This window comes from Sus scrofa, chromosome 2 (genome assembly GCF_000003025.6).
Source record: "Sus scrofa isolate TJ Tabasco breed Duroc chromosome 2, Sscrofa11.1, whole genome shotgun sequence".
Taxonomy (NCBI): domain Eukaryota; kingdom Metazoa; phylum Chordata; class Mammalia; order Artiodactyla; family Suidae; genus Sus; species Sus scrofa.
In genome coordinates this window covers 56,482,889-56,508,577 of record NC_010444.4, presented here as the reverse complement: position 1 = coordinate 56,508,577, position 25,689 = coordinate 56,482,889, and the positions used below count along the sequence as shown (strand labels likewise).

Genomic DNA, 25,689 nt, shown 5'->3' with positions numbered 1-25,689 from the left:
GGGGATAAGTGTGATATGGTGCTTCTTGCACAATCTACAGGTGGCAGGGACAGACAGCAGTGGTTGTCTCAGAGTCCAGGGGGAGGTGTGGCTTTCCACCAGTAGGGGCCTGTGAGTGCGCCACACCTGTGACTCTGGTCACCTCAGGGGTTGTCAAAAAAGAAAAAAAGAGAGCACTGCAACCAAGAACCATATGCTGTTGCTCTCACTCCACTTGGAACACACTCACCCTGCAGCTGCCACTGCTAATTGTTCTGGGCAGCACTCAGACACTTGGTCACTGTCCCTTCCCATAATCCTACAATTAGGAGCAACTGGTGCAGCACCTTCTGTGTGGGCTAAGTGGGACAGGTGCTTCTTGCATGGTCAGCAGTTGGCAGGGGCAAACCATGGCAGTTATCCCTGATTCCAGAGGTGGGCATGGTGCACCGCCACTATGGATACCTGAACAAAAATCACTTGCAGCACCAACCACCTCAGCGGGCACCAGAGAGAAGGACATTGCAACCGAACAATACCTGTTGTTGCTCTAGCACCCCTGGGAGCACACCTGTCCTGCTGCCACTGCCAAGCACTCTGGGCACTGCCCAGACCCTTGATCACTGTCTCTTCCTAGGAACCTGCAACTAGGAGCAGCTTGTTCAGCACCTCCTGTGGAGCTAAGCAGGATGAGGTGTTTCTGGCATGGTCAACAGGAGGCAGGGGTAAACCAATGCAGTTTTCTCTGGCTCCAGAGGTAGGAGTGGCTCACCATCACTAGAGTTCCATGCACAGATATCACCTGCAGACCCATTCAGCTCCAGGTCACCACAGAGGAGGGCGTTGTGACTGAATCACCTGTTGGTTTTCTCCTATCCCTGGGAACACACCCACTCTGCTGCTGCCACTGCCAAATGTACCAGGCAGTACCCACTTGCCTGATTTCTGTCACTTCCCAGGATCCTGCAACTAGGAGCAGCCTGTATAGCACCTCCTATGTGGGCTAAGTGAGGTGGGATGTTTCATGGATGGTCTATATGTGTGTGGGGTGGGGCAAATCACCACAGTTATCATTGACTCTAGAGGTGGTCATGGCCTGTTCCCACTAGGAGTCCCCAGAGAGGCACCACCTGGGTTCCAATCACCTCAGAGGAGGACACTGCAATCAAATACAAGCTGTTATTGCTCTCCCTCCCACCTGAGAACTCATGCACCCTGCTACTGCTACTGCCAAATGCTCTGGTCACATTGTAGATCTGCCTAGAGCTAATTACCACTTCCCAGGTCCCTGAAACTAGGAGTAGCCTGTGCCACCTTTCTGAAGATCCTTGCTGCTGTTGAAAGCCCAAAAAACAGACACTGACTGTGGGCCCTACCCATTGCCTCCTTCTCCCTGAAAACACACTGAACATCCTGGGGATAACAGCCTACTCTCACTGAAGAAAGAGACACCAAATATTCAAACTCCCACACAAAAAGTAAATAGTAACACCCAAAAAATATAAAGGGGTATATTTGCATTGAAGTAGCCTCACAAGACTACAGTTTGGCTTCCCCAAACTCACAGAAAAATAAAAACACAAGCAAGATGAAGAAGCTCAGAAATGATTCCCAGTTAAAGCAACAGGAGAATTCACCTAAAGCAGTCAACAGTGAAACAGACCTCTGCAGCCTGACAGAATTGGAGTCAAAAGGGAGATAGTGAAAATACTGAAGGAATTAAGAGAGTATATGGACAGTAACGCAGATTCCTTTAGAAAGGAACTAGAAGATATAAGGAGGAGCCAAGAAAAACTAGAAAATTCATTTGCAGACATACAAACTGAGCTAAAGGCAATAAAGACCAGAATGAATGATGCAGAGGAACAAATGTGTGACATGGAAGACAGAATAATGGAAATCACCCAATCAGGACAGAAGACAGAAAACCAAATTAAAAAAAAAGAAAGCAATATAAGAGACCTATGGGATCATATAATGCAGGCCAATCTATGTATAATAGGAATTCCAGAAAGAGGAGAAAAAGCAAAAGGGGACTGAAAATATATTTGAAGAAATTATGACTAAAACTTTCCAAATATAAAGGATACTGACATCAAGATACAGGAAGCACAGAGGGCTCCAAACAAGTTGAACCCAAACAGGCCCACACCAAGTCATATTATTATAAAAATGGCAAAATTAAAGATAAAGAGAGTATTCTAAAGGCAGCCAGAGAAAAAGCCAAGCATTAATTATAAGGGAACCCCCATAATGCTTTCAGCTGATTTCTCTACAGAAACACTACAGGCCAGAAGGGAGTGGCAAGATACCTTTAAAATGCTGAAAGGAAAAAAAAATGCAACCTAGAATACTGTATCCAGAAAGAATATAATTTATAATAGAAGGGGAAATAAGGAATTTATCCAACAAACAAAAGCTAAAAGAGTACAGCAATACAAAGCCTTTGTAAAAGAAATACTTAAAGGGCTTCTCTAATTTAAAAGAAGAAGAAGAAGAAGAATTAGGATGGAGGAAACCACAATTGGAAAGCAGTCACTTAAATAAGCCAGCATACAGTTCTAAACATGAAGATATTAAAAAAATCAAAATCATACAATGTGGGGAAGGAAAGAGAGAAAATAGAGATTATTTTTTTATTTTAATGATGTGTTTCAGCCTATATGACTATTGGGCTAAAACAAGCATATATAGCAAGAGGTTAACATCCTTAAAAACAGGGCAACCACAAATCAAAATAGAACATTACATTCACAAAAACTGAAAAAAAAAGTACTCAAGCCCCAAACCCAAAAAAGAAAAGAAGAAAAGAGAAACATATATTCAACTGGAAAACAACGTTTAAAATGTTAATCAATACATATCTATCAATAATCACCTTAATGGCCATGGTGGACTGAATGCTCCAATCAAAAAACAGAGTGGCAGATTTGATAAAAAAGCAAAAACCTTCAACCTGCTGCCTACAAGAGACTTAGGGCAAAAGACACATATAGATTGAAAGTGGGGGTATTGGAAAAGAAAGTTCATGCCAATGGACAAGATAAGAAAGCCAGAGTTGCAATCCTCATATCAAACAAAACAGACTTTAAAATGAAGGCCATAAAGAAAGACAAAGAGGAACACTATTTAATGATTAAAAGACCCATTCAAGAAGAGGATATTCAATCATCAGTATATATGCCCTAATATAGGAAAACCCAGATACTTCCAACACATACTAACAGACATAAAGGGAGAAATTGATGGGAATACAATCATAGTAGAAGATTTTTAACACCCCAGTCACATCAATGGACAGATCCTCTAGACAGAAAATCAATAAGGCAACAGAGATCCTAAAGGATAATAGAAATGTTAGATGTAATACACATTTTCAGGACATTACATCCAAAAAAATCAGAATATACTTTCTTTTCAAGTGCACTTGGAATATCTCAAGATTTGATCACATTTGAGGCACAAAGCTAGCCTCAACAAATTTAAGAGTATAGAAGTTATTTCAAGTATCTTCTCTGACCACAATGGCATGAACCTAGAAATTAATCACAGGAAAAGATGTGAGAAAAATATGACTACATGGAGATGAAGCAACATTCTACTAAAAAACCCATAGGTCAATGAGGAAATCAAGAAGGAAATTAAAAATTACCTTGAGAAAATAATAATGAAGACAAACACCTCAAAATCTATGGGAAGCCACAAAAGCAGAACACAGAGGAAAATTCATACCAATACAGGCCTTCCTCAGAAAAGAAGAAAAATCTCAAATTGACAGCTTAACTCACCACCTAAATGAATTAGAAAAAAAAGCCTAAAGTCAGCAGAGGGAAGGAAATCATAAAGATCAGAGAGGAAATGAATAAAATAGATATTTAAAAAACTATAGAAAAAAAATCAATAAAACCAACAGTTGGTTCTTTGAAAAGTTAAACAAAATTGAAAAACCTCTGGCTATACTCACAAAGAAGAGGAAATAAGAAACCCAAATAAACCAAATAAGAAATGAAAAAGGAGAAGTCACAACAGACACTACTGAAATACAAAGACCATGAGATAATACTAAAAAAACTGTGTGCTAACAAATTTGAAAACTTAGAAGAAATGGACCACTTTCTAGAGACCTACAGCCTGCCAAAACTGAATCAAGAAGAAATAGATCAAGTGAACAGATGGATCACAAAAATGAAATTGAATATGTCATAAATGAACTCCATATGAATAAAAGTGCAGGGCCAGATTGTTTCACAGGTGAATTCTAACAAACATACAAAGAGAAACTTAAGCCCATACTCCTTAAACTTTTTCAAAAGATTGAAGAAGGAACACTCCAAAAGCCATTCTATGATGCCATCATCAACCTAATTCCAAAACCAGACAAAGAAACCACCAAAAAAAGAAAACTATAGGACAATATCTTTGATGAATAAAAACACAGAAAATCTCAATAAAATTTTAGCCAACCAAATCCAAAAACATGTCAAAAAGTTCATACACCATGACAAGGTGGGATTCACCCCAGGTGCTCAAGGATGGTTCAACATATGCAAATTAATCAACATCATACATCACATTAACAAAAGGGAAGTCAAAAACCATATGATCATCTCAATAGATGCAGAAAAAGCATTTGACAATGTACAATATCCAATCATGATAAAAACTCTTACAAAAGTGGGTATAGAGGGACATACATTAACATAATCAAAGCCATTTGTGATGAACCCACAGGAAATATAATACTTAGTGGAGAAAAGCTGAAAGCCTTCCCACTAAAATCTGGAACAAGACTAGGATGCCCAATCTCACCACTGTTATTCAAAAGAGTACTGAAAGTCCTAGCCACAGCAATCAGACAAACAAAAGAAATAAAAGGCATCCAAATAGGAAGAGAAGAGGTAAAACTGTCACTCTATGCAGATGACATGATACTATATATTGAAAACCCTAAGGGCACAACCCCAAAACTACTTGAACTGATCAACAAATTCAGCAAAGTAAGAGGATATAAGATTAACATTCAGAAATCAGTCGCATTTCTGTATGCTAAAAAAGAAATATTAGAAAAGAAATACAGAAACACAATAGCTTTTAAAATACCACAAAAAGTCAAATAACTGGGAATACACCTGACCAAGGGGGTGAAAGACTTATATGCTGAGAAGTATAAAACGTTAATCAAGGAAATTAAAGAAGAGGTAAAGAAACGGAAAAATATTCCATGCCCTGGGCTGGACCATTAACATTGTAAAGATGGACATACTACCCAAAGCAATCTACAGATTCAATGCAATCCCTATCCAATTACCCATGAAATTTTTCACAGAACTAGAATAAACAATCCAAAAATTTATATGGAACCACAAAAGAGCCAGAATTGTCAAAGCAATTCTGAGGAACAAAAACAAAGCAGGAGGAATAACTCTCCCAGGCTTCAGGCACTATTACAAAGGCACAGTCTTCAAGACAGTGTTGTACTGGTACCAAAACAGACATACAGACCAATGGTACAAAATAGAGAACCCCAAAATAAAACCAGACCTATGGTCAATTAATCTTTGACAAAGGAGGCAAGAACATAAAATGGCAAAAAGACAGTCTTTTCAGAAATTCTTGCTGGCAAACCTGGACAGCTGCATGCAAATCAAAGAAACTAGAACACACCCTCACACCATGCACCAAAATAAACTCCAAATGGCTGAAAGACTTAAATATAAGACAAGACATCATCAAACTCCTGGAAGAGAACATAGGCAAAATATTCTATGACATCAACCTGTTTTCTCAGGTCAGTCTCCAAAAGCAACAGAAATAAAAGCAAAAATAAACCAAAATGACCTAATCAAATTGACAAGTTTTTGTACAGTCAAAGAAACCAAAAGGAAAACAAAATGACAGCTTACAGAATGGGAGAAAATAGTTTCAAATGATGCAACTGACTAGGGCTTCATCTCTAAAATATACAAGCAACTTATACAATTCCACAGCAAAAAAATCCACATCCTAATGGAAAAATTGGCAAAAGACCTGAATAGACATTTCTCTGAGGAAGAGATACAAATGACCAATAAGCACATGAAAAAATGCTCAACATTATTGATTATTAGAGAAATGGAAATCAAAACTACCATGAGATACCACCTCACAACTGTCAGAATGGCCATCATTAATAAGTCCACAAATAACAAGTGCTGGATGGGCTGTGGAGAAAAGGGAACCCTCCTGCACTGCTGGTGGGAATGTAAACTGGTACAGCCACTATGGAGAACAGTTTGGAGATACCTTAGAAATCTATACATAGAACTTCCATATGATGCCGCAATCCCACTCTTGGGCATATATCTGGACAAAAATTTCCTTAGAAAAGACACATGCCCTTGCATGTTCATTGCAGCTCTATTCTCAATAGCCAAGACGGGGAAACAAAGCAAATGTCCATTGACAGATGATTGGATTAGGAAGATGTGGTATATATACACAATGGAATACTACTCAGACATAAAAAGAATGAAATAATGCCATTTGCAGCAACATGGATGGAACTAGAGACTCTCATCCTGAGTGAAGTAAGTCAGAAAGAGAAAGACAAATACCATATGACATCACTTATATCTGGAATCTAATATGTGGAACTAATGAACCTTCCCACAGAAAATAAAATCATGGACTTAAAGAATAGACTTGTGGTTGCCAAGGAGGAGGGGGAGAGAATGGGATGGACTGGGAGTATGGTGTTAACAGATGCAGACTATTGCATTTGGAATGGATTAGCAGTGAGATCCTGCTGTGTAGCACCAGGAACTATGTCTAGTCACTTTTGATGGAGCTTGAATATGTGAGAGAAAAAGAACGTACACATGTATGTGTAACTGGGTCACCATGCTGTACAATGGAAAATAGACAGAATGCTGTAATCCAAATATAATGGAAAAAAATAAAACTCATTATGTAAAAAAAAATCATAAGGTACCTAATTAGAAGTTCTGTGTATGGGTCTGTCTATGAGATGTGGTGTAAATTAAATCATGATACTGTCAGTTATGCCCATGTAAAGGCTAAGATGCTGATAATATATTGAGCCATTTAGATATCTAAATCAGAGATTCACTCCTTGTAGGGACACGCAGAACTGAGAATGGAAAGTGTCATAGGAAAAGGGGAGACAGAGTGAAATAGAGAATAAGTGGAGGAAGAATATAAGAAAACATTAGGTAGAAATAACATAAAACAATCAGTAAAAAAAGAGAGCATTATTGGGATGATTGATCTGTAACTTTGATTTGGAAATAGATAAAAGGCAACCTACTACATGGGAGAAAGGTCTATGCAAATGATGTAACTGACAAGGGATTAAACACACATTTACAACCAACTCATATGGCTCAATGGTACAAAAACAAACATAGGCAGAAGTTCTAAAATACATTTCTCCAATGGAGACAGATAAATGCCCAAAAACACACAAAAATATGAAAAGATGCTCAACATCACTAATTATTAGAGACATATACATCAAAACATCAATGAGGTATCACCTCATACCAGTCACAACAGTCATCATCAAAACTTCTATAAATAATAAATGTTGGAGAGGGTTTGGGAAAAGGCAAACTTGATACACTGTTGATGGGCATGTAAATTGGTACAACCACTTTTGAGAACAATATGGAGTTTCCAGAAAAAATGAAAAATAGAACTATTATATGATCCAGTAGTCCCATTCCTGGGCAGCTATGGGGAGAAACCATAATTCAAATATTACATCCACCCCAATGTTCATCGCAGCACCATTTCCAAAAGCTGAGTTTGGAAGCAACCTAAATGTCCAGTAACAGAGGAGTGAATAAATAGGATGTGGTTTATTTATTTATTTATCTTTTTATCTATTTTTAGGGCCACACCCATAGCATATGGGAGTTCCCAGGCTAAGGGTTCAAATTAGAGCTACAGCTGCCAGCCTATGCCACAGTCACAGCAATGCCAGATCTTGAGCTGCATCTGAGACCTATACCACAGCTCATGGCAGCACTGTATCCTTAACCCACTGAGCAGTGCCAGGGATTGAACCCGAACCCTCATAGTCAGGTTTGTTACCTCTGAGACACATGGGAAATTCTGGGATGTTGTATATTTATACAGTTGAATATTACTCAGCTGTAAGAATGAAACCATTCCATGTGCAGCAACATGGATGGTCCTAGAGATTATCACACTAAGTGAAATAAGCAATACAGAGAAAAACAAACATCATACGATATCACTTACATGTGGAATCTTAAAAAATGAACTTATTTTCAAAACTGAAATAAACACACAGACATAGAAAACAAACTTATGGTTACCAAAGTTTAAAGTTTGGATGGAAGATTAATTTAGGAGTTTGGGATTAACACATACACACACATATCTACATAGCAGTGTGTTTATATATAGATATTTAGCAGTGTGTATATCTCTTTTATATATATCCCAACTAGGACTTACTCTATAGAACAAAGAACTATATTCAATATTTTGTGTGTAACTTAATTACTGCTGTACCCTTGAAACACACAACATTGCAAATACTCTTTTTTCATTGATAATGATCTACAAAAAAGTTTAAAATATACATAGAGTACTTAAAAATACCAAAACTTGTAAGAATGAAAAACAAAACAAAAACAAACAGAAATTTTAGAGGAAAAAACAGACACCATGCTAGTAGATAAACTCAAATGAGTGAAGATCATAGAAGAAAGAACCAGAAAATATTGTGATACTTTGTTAGAAATTTTTCAAGCTGAGTAATATTGACATCAAAGTTTGCAGATTGAAAAGATCAAGTGTCAGGTAACTTTATGAAAAACTGGAAATAAAAAAAATCTGTTATTCTTCTTACTGTGGTCCCAAAAGGAAATGATAAAGAATTCATACTTAAAAAAGCATTGGGAGAAATTATAGATGAAAACATTCCAAATTTGGAAAAGAACACAAATTTATAGATTCCAGAAGTTAAAGAAGTCTTAATGAGAATAAATTCAGACATGTATTTGCATACTCACAATATAATCAAACCTGATAAAAATTAAACTCAAAGATAAACCTTGATAGAAATCAGAAAAATGATATATTATATAAGGTAAGTAATAAGCCAAATGAGTACACATTCTAATCTGTAACCATGGAGAACAGAAGGAATTAGAACAATGTTTCTAGTACTAAAAAATAATAGCTAATCCAGAATTCTCTACCTAATGAAAATATACTTCAGGAATAAAAATGCGATAAAAAATCTCAGCTAAATGAAAACTAAGAATATTTGTTGCCTTCAAATTTGTTAAAATTTATTTAAATAAATATTCTTTAGATAGATGAGAAATGGGATCAGATAGAAATTTGGAATCAGCAGGAATGAAGGGTCAAACAATGCTAATCAATTATTCTTGCTTGAATTCCTTAAAATATGTTGGTTGTTAGACTATGATAGGTGTAATTTGTGTCATGAGGTGTATAATGTTTGGAGATGTCAAAACATACAGACCAAAACACATCAAGATGAGAGGTAAAAGGATGTATATGGTGATAAAATTCTACACTCTACTTAAAATGGAAAAATATTGACCCAAAGTATTCTCTGAAAAATTAATATGTCTAATTGTGTTTGGAAAATGTCTAACACTGCTCCAGGTTTACATGTCCTACTCCTTGGAACCTGTGAATATGATAAGAAATCATTCTCATTATTTTGTAATCTCATGTGGCAAGGTTGACCTTAAAAGCAGAAGATTATCCTGGATTATCCATGTGGATCCTATGGAATCACTTGAAGTCTTAAAAACAGAGCACTTTCTCGTACTGATGGCAGAAGAGTAAGTCGGAAAGATGTGAAATGTGACATTTATTTGACACTCTGTTCCTGACTTTGAATCCCAAACCAACACCAATGTGTACCATAAATTAAATAAACAAACAAACAAAACTTTCATAAACTTGGGGATGAATATGCTCAACAAAATATTAGCCAATCGATTCTATCGGCTAAGAAATATCATCTATATAAAACTCAATGTCATACTTAATGATAAGCATGATTTCTTGCTAAAATAATCTTAGGGAAAAAGGCAATTATCTCAATCCCCACAGTCCTATTCAACATTATCCTAAAGAGTTCACCATTGCAATAAGACAGGAAATGTAATAAAAGTCATAGAGATAAAAAATAGACCTTAACATGTTTCTATTTCCCGAAGACATGATTTTAATATAAAAATATTAACATCAATATGATCAAAGTGTATGTATAGTAAAATCAAAATATCAAATGTCCAGTATAAAAATGCGCTAAAACAAAACACCCTCTGTTTATTTAATAAATCAGTGCAGCAAGATCTTAGGATACATGAGGAAAATAAAAATATACTGTATTTCTCTCATATAGAGTTAAAATTTTGGAATACAACATATAAAAGAACAATGAATACAATTAACATAAACAAAATATTATGTAAATATCTAAGTAGAGTATGTACAGAATATGTACAATGCAAACTTTAAAATATTGATGAAAGATATCAAATTACAAGTTAAGTGAAATGGTATTCCATGTTTTTAGAAAAGTCCAAAAAATTGACCCATACTAATGTGGCGATTTATTTTTAACAAATATACATATAAAAGCAATTAAATGGAGAAGGATGATATTTTGAAATTGGTGTTAGTATATTCAGACATCTATATGTGATAGGAAATTTGACTTAATCCTCATATTCTATAAAATATGACCTGTTAAAAGAAATCATAAATTTATAAAACTTGGAGAAAGAAGCACAAAGAAAATCTGGTTAGAAGTCTTAGGCATAACACCAAAAGCACACTCTATAAAAGGAAAAGATAATTGGACTTTATCAAAATAAAAATCTGTTACCTAAAATCACCAATGAGTGGAGACAGGAAGAAATTTTGGAAAATAAATGCCTACTTTTGAAATAAATTAAAAAAATAAAAAGACTAATGACAAAATCTGTGATAATTATTCATATAATTAACCAATAAGCAAGACTTCTTTAAAGTGTAAAACTTCTCGCAAAATGCAGTGTCAAAAAAAGGAGAGAAAAGCCACGGTCTTGGAGAAAATATGATATGTCTGATAAGAGACTGCTATATGAATTTTTTTTAATCTTAAAACTCAAGAATAAGTAAAAACTATTCACTTAAAAACATGCCAAAGTTCTGACAGAATATACCAAATATGATATACAGATGACAAGCAAATGAAAAGATACACCACATCATATGTTATGGAAATACAAATTAACAATAATGAGAAACTAATACCTACCCAGAAGAATGACAAAAGCCAGAATGCTGATAATACCAAGGATGTGGAGCTCATTCATTACTCTTAAGAATTTAAAATGCTGTCTGTGCCAGTGATTCATATGATCTGTGTGTCTCTCACTCTGTGCATCTTTTCAGTTCTCAGACCTGCTGCTGCTTTTCTAGGTGTCCTGGAGAGCCCTTTGACTAGGTTGATCTTTCTGTCAGTTAGGTGGCTTCCCAGGGTGTAGGTTCCCTTTCTTCTTCACAGCTCCCTCTCAGGAATGCTAGTCCCATCCTGTCCTGATTCCCCTTTTCTCTCTTACCTCTTTTCTGTTGTTTTACCCAGTTATGTCAAGAGATTCTTGCCATCTTTGGAGGATAATGGGAGAAAAAAGAATGTATACATGTATATGTAACTGGTAGCTGGGTAACTGAACACTGGAAAAAAATTGTGTTGGGGAAATAACAATTACAAAAAGGATTTGAAATGGTATAGTCTCTTTGGTAGGCAGTCCTGTGGCATCTTACAAAAAAACTAAATTCACTGTAACCATACAATACAGCTGCCATGATTTTTTTGTCTTTACCAAGAGGATTTGAAATTGGGTCTGCACAATACCTATATATCAATGTTCCTAGCAGTGTTATTCATAAATGCCAAGACTTGGAAGCAACCAACGCTTTCTAAACTTTAAGTTGGAAACAACCAACACTTTCCAAACTGTGGTATATCCAGACAATGGACTATTTACTCAGTGCTAAAAGAAATGAACTATCAAGACTTGAAAATCAAGAAGGGCCCTAAGCCTTGGCAATGTATACATCTAAGGATAACCTGACCCCCTTGCTGTACAGTGGGAAAATAAAAAAAAAAATTAAAAATAAATAAATAAATAAATAAAAGAAGGGCCCTAAGGGCAAGTCAGTAGGTAAGAGAAGCCAATTTGTAAAGGCTACAAACTATATGATTCCAACTATATGAGATTTTGCAAAAGGCAAAACTGTGGAGACAGAGAAAAAATCAGTGGCTGGATCAAATCTTAATTCTATTTTTAATTTTCTGAGGAATCGCCATACTATTTTCCACAGTGGTTGCACCAATTTACAATCCCACCAACAGTGTAATAGGTTTCCTTTTTCTCCACAACCTCTCCAGCACTTATTGTTTGTAGACTTTTTGATGATGGCCATTCTGGCCAGTGTAAGGTGGTACCTCTTAGTGGTTTTGATTTGAATTTCTCTAATAATTAATGATGTTGAATATCTTTTCATGGTTTTTTGCAAACCATATGTCTTCTTTGGAGAATTGTCTGTTTAGATCTTCTGCTCATTTTTTTGATATGGTTGTTTATTTTTTTGGTATTGAACTGTAGGAGAAGTTTATAAATTTTGGAGATTAGTCCTTTGTCACTTGATTCATTTGAAAATATTTCTCCCATTCTGCGGGTTGTCTTTTTGTTTTGTTTAGGGTTTCCTTTGCTGTACAGAAATTTTTAAGTTTAATTAAGGCCCATATTTTTAGTTTTGTTTTTGATACAGCAATCCCATTCCTGGGCATCTATCCAGAGAAAACCATGACTCGAAAAGCCACATGCATTCCAAAGTTCACTGTAGCACTATATACAATAGCCAAGACATGGAAACAGTCTAAATGCCCATTGACAGAGGAGTGGATCAAGAAGATGTGGTACATATACACAATGGAATATTACTCAGCCATTAAAAGGAAAGAAATAATGGCATTTGCAGCAACATGGATGGACCTAGAAATTAGCATCTTAAGTGAAGACAATCAGACAATGAAACATCAACATCAAATGCTATCACTTACATGTGGAATTTAAAAAAAAATAACACAAGGAACTTCTTTGCAGAACAGATACTGATTCACAGACTTTGAAAAACTCGTGGTTTCCAAATGAGAAGGGTTGAGGGGTGGGGGATACAATGTGCATTTGGGATGGAAATGCTGTAAAATTTGGTCGTGATGATTGTTGTACACCTATAGTTGTAATAAAATTCATTAAGTAATTTAAAAAATCAGTGGCTCTTGGGGCTGCTGGAGCAGAGTGGATAGGACTCAATAAACAGATTTCAGGGTAATGAAATTATTCTCTATGATACTGTGGTGATTAATACAATAGCAGCAGTGAATAAGAAGTAAAATATATGATTATTATTATAATATGTCAATATAGGTTTATCCATAGTAACAAATATATTATTCTGGTTGAGGATGTTGATAATGGGGAAGTGTGGGCATGTTGATAATGGGGATAGGGTGTATAAGGGGAGTCTTTATACTTCTCCCTCTATTTTTCTGTGAACTTATTTATTAGTGACTACACTAAAACAAGTAATAAATGTTTGTGGAAAAACAATAAGACAAAGTACACAATATTTTGGAAGAAGGTATTTGAACAGCACCTTTTGACAATGGACTTGTGTTAAGAATATTCAAAAAAAAATCAAAAACTACAATGAGATACCACCTCACACCAGTCAGAATGGCCATCATTAATAAGTCTGCAAACAACAAATGCTAGAGGGGCTGTGGAGAAAAGGGAACCCTCCTGCACTGTTGGTGGGAAAGTAAGCTGGTACAATCACTATGGAGAACAGCATGGAGGTACCTTAGAAAACTATACATAGAGATATCCTGTGACCCAGCAATCCCACTCTTGGGCATATATCCAAACAAAACTTGCTTTGAAAAACACACATGCACCCGCATGTTCACTGTAGCACTATTCACAATAGCCCAGACATGGAAACAACCTAAATGTCCATCGACAGATGATTGTATTAGGAAGAAGTGGTATATATACACAGTGGAATACTACTCAGCCATAAAAAAGAATGACATAATGCCATTTGCAGCAATATGGATGGAACTAGAGACTCTCATATTAAGTGAAGTGAGTCAGAAAGAAAAAGACAATTACTATATGATATCACTTATATCTGGAATCTAATATATGGCACAAACGAACCTTTCCACAAAAAAAATCATGGTCTTGGAGAATAGACTTGTGGTTTTCAAGGCAGAGGGGGAGGGAATGGGATGGATTGGGAACTTTGGATTAATAGATGCAGACTACTACTTTTGGAATGGATAAGCAATGAGATCCTGCTGTGTAGCACTGAGAACTATACTGAGTCACTTATGATGGAGCATGAATATGTGAGAAAAAAGAATGCATACATGTATGTGTAATTGGGTAACAGTGCTGTACAGCATAAAATTGACAGAACACTGTAAACCAGCTATAATGGAAAAAATAAAAATCATTATATATAAAAAATTAAAAAATAAAAATAAAATAAAATCACTTAATACCTAAGAGGAAGAAAGTAAACAAAAATTAAAATTGGACCCTTCAGAGTTCCTGCTGTGGTGCAATGGATTAAAGATCTGGCATTGTCTCTGCAACAGCATGGGTTTGATCCCAGTCCTGGCCCAGAACATGGGTTAAGGATTTAATATTTCTGCAGCTGTGGCAGAACTTTCATATGTTGTGGGTGTCAACCAAAAAGAAAAAAAAATAGTTTACTGAAAGGATAAACAAATGATAAATACATACATGAAAACTTTTAATATCCATAGCAACATTGGGAATGCAAATTTAAAGTAACATGAGGAAGCATTATTAATATAAAATATATCAACAATGCCAAATTATAGTGAGGATGTACAGCTGAAAATCTCGCACATTGCTGGTGACTATAATGTACAATTGTATGGCCACTAAGAAAAATTCAGTTTATCATAGAGTTAAACATATAATAATCATATGACCAAGAAATTACACTACTATACATTTGAGAGAAATGAAAACTTACATTTAAAGCAGAATGCACATGTGAGTACTTATAGCCACTCTGTGAACACCAAAATCAGGAAACAATCCAAATGAGGATTGGATACCCAACCTGTTTAATACCTATAAAATGAAATACAGCTCAGCAATAAAAATGAACTGTAAATATGTGAAACAACTTGGATGAATCTCAGAAGGATTATGTTGAGTGAAAGAAGCAGTCTCAAAATGTTACATAATCTAGATTCTTTGTATATGACATTCTCCAAATAGCAAGACTATAGTAATGAACAGACTATTCATTGTCAGAGTTTAGATACTGAGTCAGAGTAACCACAAAGGAAAATCATAGGGTTTGGGGTGTGGAAAAATAGGTATCTATTTGATTGTAGTGGTAGTTACAAAGAACAAATACAAGTGCTTGAAAGAACTGTATACTAAAAAAAGAAAGCTAATATTATTGTAATATTAACTAAAAATACGTAATGGAAAAATAAAGAGGAAAAATCCATGTTATATTTATCAAAGTTTTTAAGTATAGTTGCTTTAATAGTAATTTTTAAAATGATAAAAACCTACAAATAATAATTATAGGAATTATAACTAATGCACTCTGCCTGTAGAGAGAAACCCAGAGAAGCAGGTCCATATACCAATATATAAATTAATAATTAAAGTTAAGGAAATATATATGAACATTACATTTTAATTTTTTATTTCAAAACTATTAAAGCTATCAATTTGAAATTATAGAAATATTAAGGGTATTAAGAATAGGAGTGTAGAACAAATTTCTTACCTTTTTTAGAATTATAAGTTGGACAATACGCACATCAAATGACTGTTCCATTTAGCTAAAAGAGAGGCTGAATATCATAACCATTAATCTGGAAGACATGCTTACTAATAACTTTTAAATTGGAAATTCTCTCACTCCAGCCCTACTCCCATCTTAAAAATGAGAAAAAAATATTAATGGACAACCCGTAGTTTATCAAAGTAACAAATGAAAATTCTGAGCCAGACAAGGTTGGAATGTTATATAAGCCTGAGAGCAAACACTTAAGCCTGAATATCAATAAACAGTTTAAAAATATGCACATAAAACTAGTATGTTATTATATAGACATGTATTTAAGCAGAATAAGAATTTAGAATATATGTGGTCCTTAAAATCTATGATTGTTTTCCTAAGAGCTGCCTCAAATGAAAACAATGTAACCAGGACTCTTGCATTTGAAGTGGTCAGAAAACTGAACCCTTTCAAATAGAGTTAGTAGAATTTGGTAGAACTGCTTTTAGGAAAGGTTCTTCTACAGGGCTCAACTAAGTGTACATTCCTTTCTTTCTTTTCAAGTGTTGGGACCCTAAAGAATGATTGGAAATGCTGTAGTCAGAGTGTAGGGATGTTTGTAACTTCAGTGGGTGTAGTGCTTGGATCATTGGAGCTGCCATGCTGACTTTGGTTCCTGAGAATTAGAGCCATAGGGTTAGAGTGCTGAAGGCAAACGTAAAGGAGCCTAGGTTCCTAGTGAAGGTTAGGGATGTCATTTCTCTTCCATATTTCTTTAGCTTGGAAAAATAATGAACACTGTAATTTTTATTTAACAATATTCTTGAGGGATATTCTCTGATTCAAGGGTATCATGATTTCCAGCACATACATAATCATCAAACTTCCAGCAGAGGAAAAAAAAAGATGATTTGGGAAGAAATGTATAGGCATTTCCACATTATTTCTAAAGAGAGCATCCATCGCTATTGAACAAAGTCCTAAAAGTTGAGAGTAACGTGAAACCATGGTGGTTAAAATCTATTTCATAAAGTACAAGAGAAATCATGTAAAGTTCTAAAAAGAGATTACAAATCTTTCAAATTTTCAGTAAACAAGTATTGAAAAATGAAAAAGGCAAACAGAGGAGAAGCCCATGTAGACAAATTACTCTGGATACACTGGAATGTAATGTTTCCAAAAGAAAATTGGAGTGTAGGGTTAAATACAGATGCTCTTTTCAATAGCAGAATGGTTGGGTAGGTATGTGGGCACCAGAGTGGATTGAAGAATTGATTTTTGCCTCTGTAATTTTTAAAGTTCATGATTAATTTTTCTTCAACATTAATATTTTCAAAATAATGAACATTTACAAAGCTATAAAAAAATGCAAGTGGCAAAATAAACCCTCATTTAAATTCACTAAATATACACATATTGTTTTATCTACACATATGTATTTGAAATTTATATATCTAAGTTAGTTTTACATAAACTGTTTTTCTCCTAGAAAATTTATTTTCAGTTACAGGTTGAAATTTAATTCAAGTATGCATCATTGTAGCAATCAACTTTTCATGATGGTAGACAATTTAAAACATGTGTTTAATGCATGCAGATAGTGTTAAATTTTATTATCTATTTTAAAATATGCAGATTACAGAAAGTGGATGATGTTACCACATGTTGCTAAATGATTAGTCTGCTTACAGAAAAAATATCAATAATATTAATTTATCCTACCTTTTGTCTGGCAATTCAATTCTGGGAAAATATTTCATTTATTTGCACTCTAGAAAATTAAAGAAAATTTAACCCCTCTATATTTTAGTTTTATTTTCAATTTACATTAAATTGTTTACCAATAGAGTAAGTGCCCATTATTACTAATAACTGTCCATTGTTAGGTAGGTAGTAATTTAGACTATGTAGAAGAAAAGGATATACTCTCTACAGTCCTTATTATTGTGTTTATTCCCCCTAAGGGAAAAGGGGGCATAATATAAACCATGGAATAAATTGCAATGCACACCTTATAAAGGAATGAGAATTTTGCTTTTAGTTTACTGAACCTTTTTTGGGAGGAGAAGGAACTAGACATCTTACTTTACTTTTAGTGAATATTCATATTTTTGCAATGAGCCCTCTGAAACTGAAAAGGCTAGAATACTGTGCAGTATATTCTAGACATTTAAATCTAAGATAACTTGATATTTGTAAAGATATATAATATGATGAGAAAAGGTACACATATAAGAAATTAGTTAAAGCTGAATACTAATTGTGTAAGATAAACTGAAAATTTTCAAATATTATAGAATGGTTGTCTATGTAAATGTTTTCAATTGTCTAATATCAATCCTAAAAGTTGTGTATAACCACACAATTGTGTTGCCAAAACCTCTGTATGTGAAATGTTCCTGTATCTAATCAAATTTTCTGATATGAGTGTATGCTCTCCAGAAAATGGGGTCTATGAGACCCTCAAGTAACAAAGATGTCACAAAGCAAGTGGAGATATTAAACTTAAAAAGGATTTTTAAAATTTCTTTATTTTATTGGCTATCACTTCAAAAGTTAAAAATGAACACTATAGAACCTCTTTAGCAATATAGTTTTAACCAAAAATCCCAATTTTTAAAGAAAATTTAAATGTAATTTTTGATATTGATGTATTAAATTATAAATTTTGAATTATCATAAAATCTAATATTTTCCAGTGATTATTATTGCTTAACCACTTTTCTTTTTCTCTAATAGTGGAAGCTTGAAGAGACTCTTTGCTGAAGAAAAAATCTTCATATATGGTGCACTTGGGTTTTGCCATATGCAAAAGTATATGTCATATGTGAAAATAAGAAAGTTTGTTTTCTTTGTAATTTCCAAGAGAAGGCTAATATGAAACCACGCATCCCAAGGTTTAATTGTCATTATATTTTTGGCTGCTTATGACAAAAAAACTGATTTCAGTTAGAATTCTTCATACACTCATATGCTTATATTTATACCAATTAATTACAAAAAGCAAGTGAGAGGTTTTATTTCATAAGAATTTCTTTGATTCTTTAATATATGTGTTAGCAACCTCTTGGTTTAACAAAAACGTTATAGCATTTCTTTCTCAGAATGTATCATTTACAATCAAAGGTATTCTTAGTCTCTAATTTAATGGGAAATAACTTGTTTGAATTATGTTTGATTAAAAAGGAGGAGTTTGTTAATATGAGTAAAATGTCCAACCCCAGATGAGCAAATTCTGCACTTTACATTCTAAGACTGTTGAGTTTCTTTTAATAAATTTAATTGATAAATTACAAAATTTAAGGAAAGTCTATTACTTTTTAAAATATGCATGTTGATTATGTAACCTGATGTAGAACTAACTAATGTGTTTTTCAGGTTGTTTTTGTTTTTATAATCTTTGCTAAAAAAATCAATGAGTCAAAGTAATAGGTATGGAAATAAGGAAAATGAGTGTCTAATGAGTGTTTAACATATAACCTAATATTTACTGTCTCAAGATATTAATTTTTCTTCAAAGTGTTTTTTTTTATTAATAGGGTTGTACCCACAGCATACAGAATTTCCCAGGCTAGTGGTCAAATTGGAACTACAGCTGCCAGCCTACGCCTGAGCCACATCTGCTACCTATACCACAGCTCACAGCAATGCGGGATCCCCCATCAAATAAGTGAGGCAAGGGATTGAACCCACATTCTTAGGGATACTGGTTGGATTTGTTTCTGCTGTGCCACAATGGGAACTCCTTAAAATATTTTTAAATGTCATAAATTTACTATATTATTTTCAAAGTATTAATTTATAAAGATGTAGATTCAGTGAAATTGCACAGCTCAGTTGAATCTTGTAAATGTGAGAATTTGAGAACTGGCAAGAAAGATGTTTGATCTTTTGAACTCACTCTTCTAACATATTCTATTTATTGAGCTATGATATTTACACATTTAGAAAATATCAGAGTATTTTCTTTCCTACATTTCGTGATATGAATATTATTTATAAAAGAATTTCTTGTTCTTTTCCTCCCAAGCATGGTACAAATCTGGTGCTGCTTGTGGAAAGAGTAAAAACTTCCAAAGTATCTCAGAGATCATTATTTATATATTTCATGGGGAAAAGGTGGCAGAAAGTAATTTCATTTCCTGTGTTTAAAGGTATCATTGTGTATGTATTGTATTATTTGTACCAATGTATTTTTTCTCAGGAAAGAAATCATTAACTGCCACTAGGCAGATAAAACTCAATGAAAGTGAGTTTTGCCTTTTATTTTCTAATCCTCTTTTTGTATATCAGAAGTGATATTTTTAAAAAGTTAATTTTCCGGAGTTCCCGTCGTGGCGCAGTGGTTAATGAATCCGACTAGGAACCATGAGGTTGCGGGTTCGGTGCCTGCCCTTGCTCAGTGGGTTAACGATCCTGCGTTGCCGTGAGCTGTGGTATAGGTTGCAGACGTGGCTCGGATCCCGCGTTGCTGTGGCTCTGGCGTAGGCCAGTGGCTACAGCTCCGATTCGACCCCTAGCCTGGGAACCTCCATATGCCGCGGGAGCGGCCCAAAGAAATAGCAAAAAGACAAAAAAAAAAAAAAAAAGTTAATTTTCCGAGGGACAAAAAATCCACAGATCTATTGATTTGTAGAACCTCAATTAAATTCATTTTTGTAAATATTTTAACACAATAATTATGTCAATAATTACATGACAGCAAATGAAACTAGAAAACTGAACAAGAGATAGTATCCCCAATATGTTCAAGCATACACAATTTTTGAAAACCTGTATTTCTTTAAATATTCTCACACATATTGTAAAACTTAAAATTTTAATAGGAAAAAGAAACTGAATATTAATAAATACATTTGCTTCTTGCTTGGGTCACTTTCAGACAATATCAACCAAACTTAATTTATATTTTATAGGCTAATTTAATTTTATTAAAGTATATTCTAAAAGAATTTTATTAATGTATGTTCTAGAAAGAAAATACCTATTTGTTGATGTTTAAAATAGTATGATTTTTGAAGTTAGGAAAGCATTTCCATATTTATTTTTACTCATAGAAATACTTTATCTGAGTAGGTAAAACAACAATCATTCTTTTACTCAGCAGTCATTGAGATAAATATTCTCATAAAATGATTGCAGGTTTACAGCAGGTACTAAAATTTATATAACAACAAATAATACACTATTGCTACTTTCATGATAGTTTTGAGGTAGTACATAAAACTGTACACATGAAGATTATACAAGGCAAAATAAGATAAATATCCAAGAGGTGTGATAAATCTCAGCTGTCACTGAATTGTGAAATCACAAGCACTCCTAAAGGGTTCAGAGTAGCAAATTTCAAAAAATGTTGTTTATTTCTTGACATCTTCCTCTTGATAAGGAACTGAGGAAGAATTTTTCAGGAATCAGGGACACAGATGATTTTTTTAAAGTAGTTAAACAATTGAAATCTCTAATTAAAATATAATTGTAATATAATTTATCACCAACCACAGACCAACTATTTTGCAAGACTTTCTCATTGTTAGCCTCTTGGCTTTTGACTCTAACCCATGTTTGTTCGTTATATTTCCTTCAGAAAGACCCTTGTGGACACAGGATATGGACATCTGCAATGAAACCACAGTGACTCAGTTTATCCTCATAGGGCTCTCTGACCTCCCTGCGGTGCGCTACCCTCTCTTCGTGGTCTTTGCCATCATCTATCAAGTCACCTTGGTGGGAAACGGGGCCATTCTCTTGGCCATTGGGACTGAGAAAAAACTGCACACACCCATGTATTACTTCTTGGCAAATCTGGCCCTCTTAGACATATTCTGCCCTTCAACCACTGTCCCTAAAATGCTGGAGAACCTCTTGACTGAGAACCACAGTATTTCCTTTGTTGGGTGTGCTCTACAGCTTTATTTTCTGGTGGCCCTGGTGGGGACTGAGGTCTTCCTTCTTTCTGTCATGGCTTATGACCGTTATGTGGCCATCTGTTTCCCTCTTCGTTACACCCTAATTATTACCAAGGTCCGCTGTGTTCAGCTCACTGTTGGGACCTGGACAGCAGGGTTTCTCAATTCCCTCCTTCATACTGTGTCCACGTTCCGCCTTTCTTTCTGTAAGTACAATCTAGTTAACCAGTACTATTGTGACATCCCACCAGTGGTGGCCCTCTCCTGCTCATCCACCTATGTGGCAGAAATGCTTATTTTGGTGGAAGCAGGTATCTTGGGAATCAGTGCCTTCCTGGTCACCTTTATCTCTTATTTCTACATCATATCTACCGTCCTGAAGATCCAGTCAGTGGAAGGGAAGCGAAAAGCCTTTTCCACATGTGCTTCCCACCTTCTAGTGGTCTGTTTGTTTGGTGGCACAACGGTATTTACTTATGTACGCCCGTATTCCAGTCAACACTCCCCAGGAATAGACAGACTTATCTCCATGTTATATGGAATTGTTACCCCAATGTTAAACCCCATGATCTACAGCCTGAGAAACACAGAGGTGAAAGGAGCAGTCAGAAGGGTCTTATGTCATAGAGGATTTTTACACTAAGTATAATATTAAATATCATGTGACATGACTTATATGTGTAATCTAGTGAAAATGATAAAAAGGCCATATTTTAAAAAAAACAAAACAAACAATGATTTCAAATTAAATCTTATGGTCACCATAGGTGATACAAATTGGGGGAGGGTTGAATTGGGAGGGTAGAAATAATATATTCAAACTACTGTATAAAATAGATGAACAAGAGCTTATAGTATGGCACAGGAAAATCTACTTAATAGTTTGTAATAACCTCTATGGGAAAAAAAGAATTGTTGCATTTATATGTATTACTGATTCACCTTGCTGTACTCCTGAAACTAATATAAAATTTTTAATCAACTATATTCCAATGAAATTAAATTTAAAAAAGTGAATGATTCAAAGTTTACTTATAATAAATTCATAATTTGTAAAATATTTTTCTTCTGCTGTATATAGAATACATAGTTACCTTTACAGACACAAATGTCTATAATTAGTTTTCTATAGAATTATATCTATATATCCACCTGAACCTTGTCATCCAATATGTGACATTTTTTAATGTAAGCACAGAAATGTTAATAATTTCACTAGTGTATCAGTTTTAAAGTGAACCTGTATAAAGTTAACTTGGACTTCAAGTCATATTTGTATCCATATGATAAAAAGACCATATTTTAAAAAAACCATATTATCTGTATGTTTTCATCTGCTTATAAATAAATATCTATAGATCATCCTTATGCTCCTTTCCCTTATTTGATTGACTGAATATGGCATTTCTCCTTAATGTTTTTCTTTCAATTTCTTCAGTTTTATCTTCCACCTCCTCTATATTTCTATTTCTCTCTCTTTTTGATGTCCCTATCCATTCTCAGTTCTGTATGTGTCTACAATACAGGTACTTAGTTTTGTCTCTGATTTAGTTATCTAATTCAGCTCACTGTACTACTCTCCTCTTAGCCTCAACATGGTGAAAACTGAAAGTATCATCACTTAATACACATACATACATTTTTATGTGCTACCTTGTATCTTTTAATCAATTTTCCTAGCTACTCAAAGTTTGTGAAAGAGACCAGTCTCAGCACTTTGATCAACTTTGCATAGAGAAGTCTAGTTTCTGACTGTGGAGGATACACCATTTTTACTACCTTTCCTCTTCTTGTCACATGTAGAGATAGGATTATTTTCTTTGCCCTACTGCTTTAAGTCAGAAAGCATGTATAATTTTTCTCATAAGTTCTGCCCACTCTGGACATCCCGATTACTTTCAAAATAGACTCTCCAATGATCACTATCAACATATCCCCACTCTCTGCATTTCTCATTCTCTCTTCATTGTCTGGCCTTCACTATATTTTGTTGTCCTTCTATCTGCATTTTGTCTTTCCATTACCACTAAATGATAGAATAATATCACTAGTGAGGTATTATGTTATTCAAAAACAGCCTGTCACTTCCTCCTGTGCATTGTCATGGATTTCTTAGTGATTTTCAAAATTTTACCAAATGGTAGCCTGATCATATGTACTTGTGCCACATGAGTTAGAGGACATGCTTTGGGATTAATTACATTTTCAGTAAAAATTGAGCATTGACCTAATATACCTCTTCCACAACATAGAGGGATGTTCATGGAGGTGTGGTGAGTAAACCCGCTACCATAGTCACCAACCTAATATTAGAAAGAGTGGGAAAATCCTTGCATACATGGAAAAATAAATGAAGTAATAACACTACTAGACTCATAAATTTGTTATTTGTTGTATTTTATTCCTTATTTTATGCTCTATTTCCAAGTTTGCATGTGGTGTGAAAGAATCAAGTCCTCATCATATAAAAAATGCTTGGGATTTCTTTATGTAACAGCATAGAAAATTGAATAAAATATTAAGAGCTCAACCATTTGCTCATTTTACATACCAGATATCCAAACATTTATTTTATGTTTCACTTCTTGTCTGAATGCAATATTCTTAAAGACATTGGGGTTATATCTTTATTAGTAAACAAATCTGGAATCTAATTCTGTCCTATTGGAAACAATAGTTGCCTCACCTCATAATCCACAACTCTGGCCTTGGCCAATAAAGGAAAATTTTATTTGTAACTAAAAGGAAGTTCTAGAATTCCCTATGCTTTTTTGTTTTGATATAAGATAATTATAATTTTACTTATTAATTGAAGAAAAGAAATGTACAAGCAAAACCAAAGACTTTGTCTCTGTATCCTCTCTTTAATATTTTGAGTGAAATATTAGTGTAGTACCCAAGAATATAAAATCATGAAATATTGGAGTTCCTGTCATGGCGCAGTGGTTAACAAATCCGACTAGGAACCATGAGGTTGCGGGTTTGATTCCTGCCCTTGCTCAGTGGGTTAAGGATCCGGCGTTGCCCTGAGCTGTGGTATAGGTCGCAGATGCGGCTTGGATCCTGTGTTGCTGTGGCTCTGGTGTAGACTGGCAGCTACAGCTCCGATTAGACCCCTAGCCTGGGAACCTCCATATGCTGTGGGAGCGGCCCAAGAAATGGCAAAAAGACAAAAAATAAATAAATAAATAAATAAAAAATAAAATCATGAAATATTTGGATGAAATTGCTGAATGATATATTTTCTCCTATTGTGGATTTAGGACTTCAAATTTAGAGCTGGCAATACTTTGATGAAGGCATTTTTTCTCTTGCACTCTTATCAGGGCTTGTTCTTCTTGAAAAAGTAAGAGATCAATATGTCTTTATTTTATTTTTCTCTTCTTTCCTTTCTAAAAATTACTGTCATCAGACACAACCTGGCCAAATCATTTGACAGTCATCTGTCCTGCTTCTCATGGGATGTAGCTGAGATTTTAATAGTAGTGTAAATGCGTAGAGAAAATGTGAATATAATTTTATACATATAAAATTTCAATCTCATCTTTTTCATTTACAGACACTTTAGTTCATTCCATATCTTGGCTCATAAAAAATGCTGCAATAAACAATGAACATGGGAGTGCAGATATTCTATGAGATTCTGTGTTCATATCCTTTGTATATACACTCAGATATGGAAGGCTGGATCTTATGGTAATTCTATTTTTAATGTCTAAGGAATGTCCATACTCTTTTACATAGTGTCACTAACTAGTTTATAGTCTCAGCAATAGTGCACAGTGTTCCTTTTTCTCTAAACTTTTGCCAACACTGGTTGTCTTTTGTCTTTTTGATGAGCTTTTCTCTGATAGTGAGTTGCATGTGGTTTTGCTTTGTATTTATT

At 34.5% G+C, this 25,689-nt stretch overlaps 1 protein-coding gene and 1 pseudogene across 1 annotated transcript; one reads left to right on the top strand and one right to left on the bottom strand.

Annotated features, from left to right (window-relative positions):
- LOC110259609 overlaps positions 1 to 15,951 on the bottom strand; it is a 63,751-nt pseudogene extending 47,800 nt beyond the window's left edge.
- Positions 21,505 to 22,446, top strand: LOC110259608 (olfactory receptor 5V1-like). Its single transcript, XM_021085084.1, has one exon. The coding sequence runs from the start codon at positions 21,505 to 21,507 to the stop codon at positions 22,444 to 22,446; it is 942 nt and encodes a 313-aa protein (XP_020940743.1).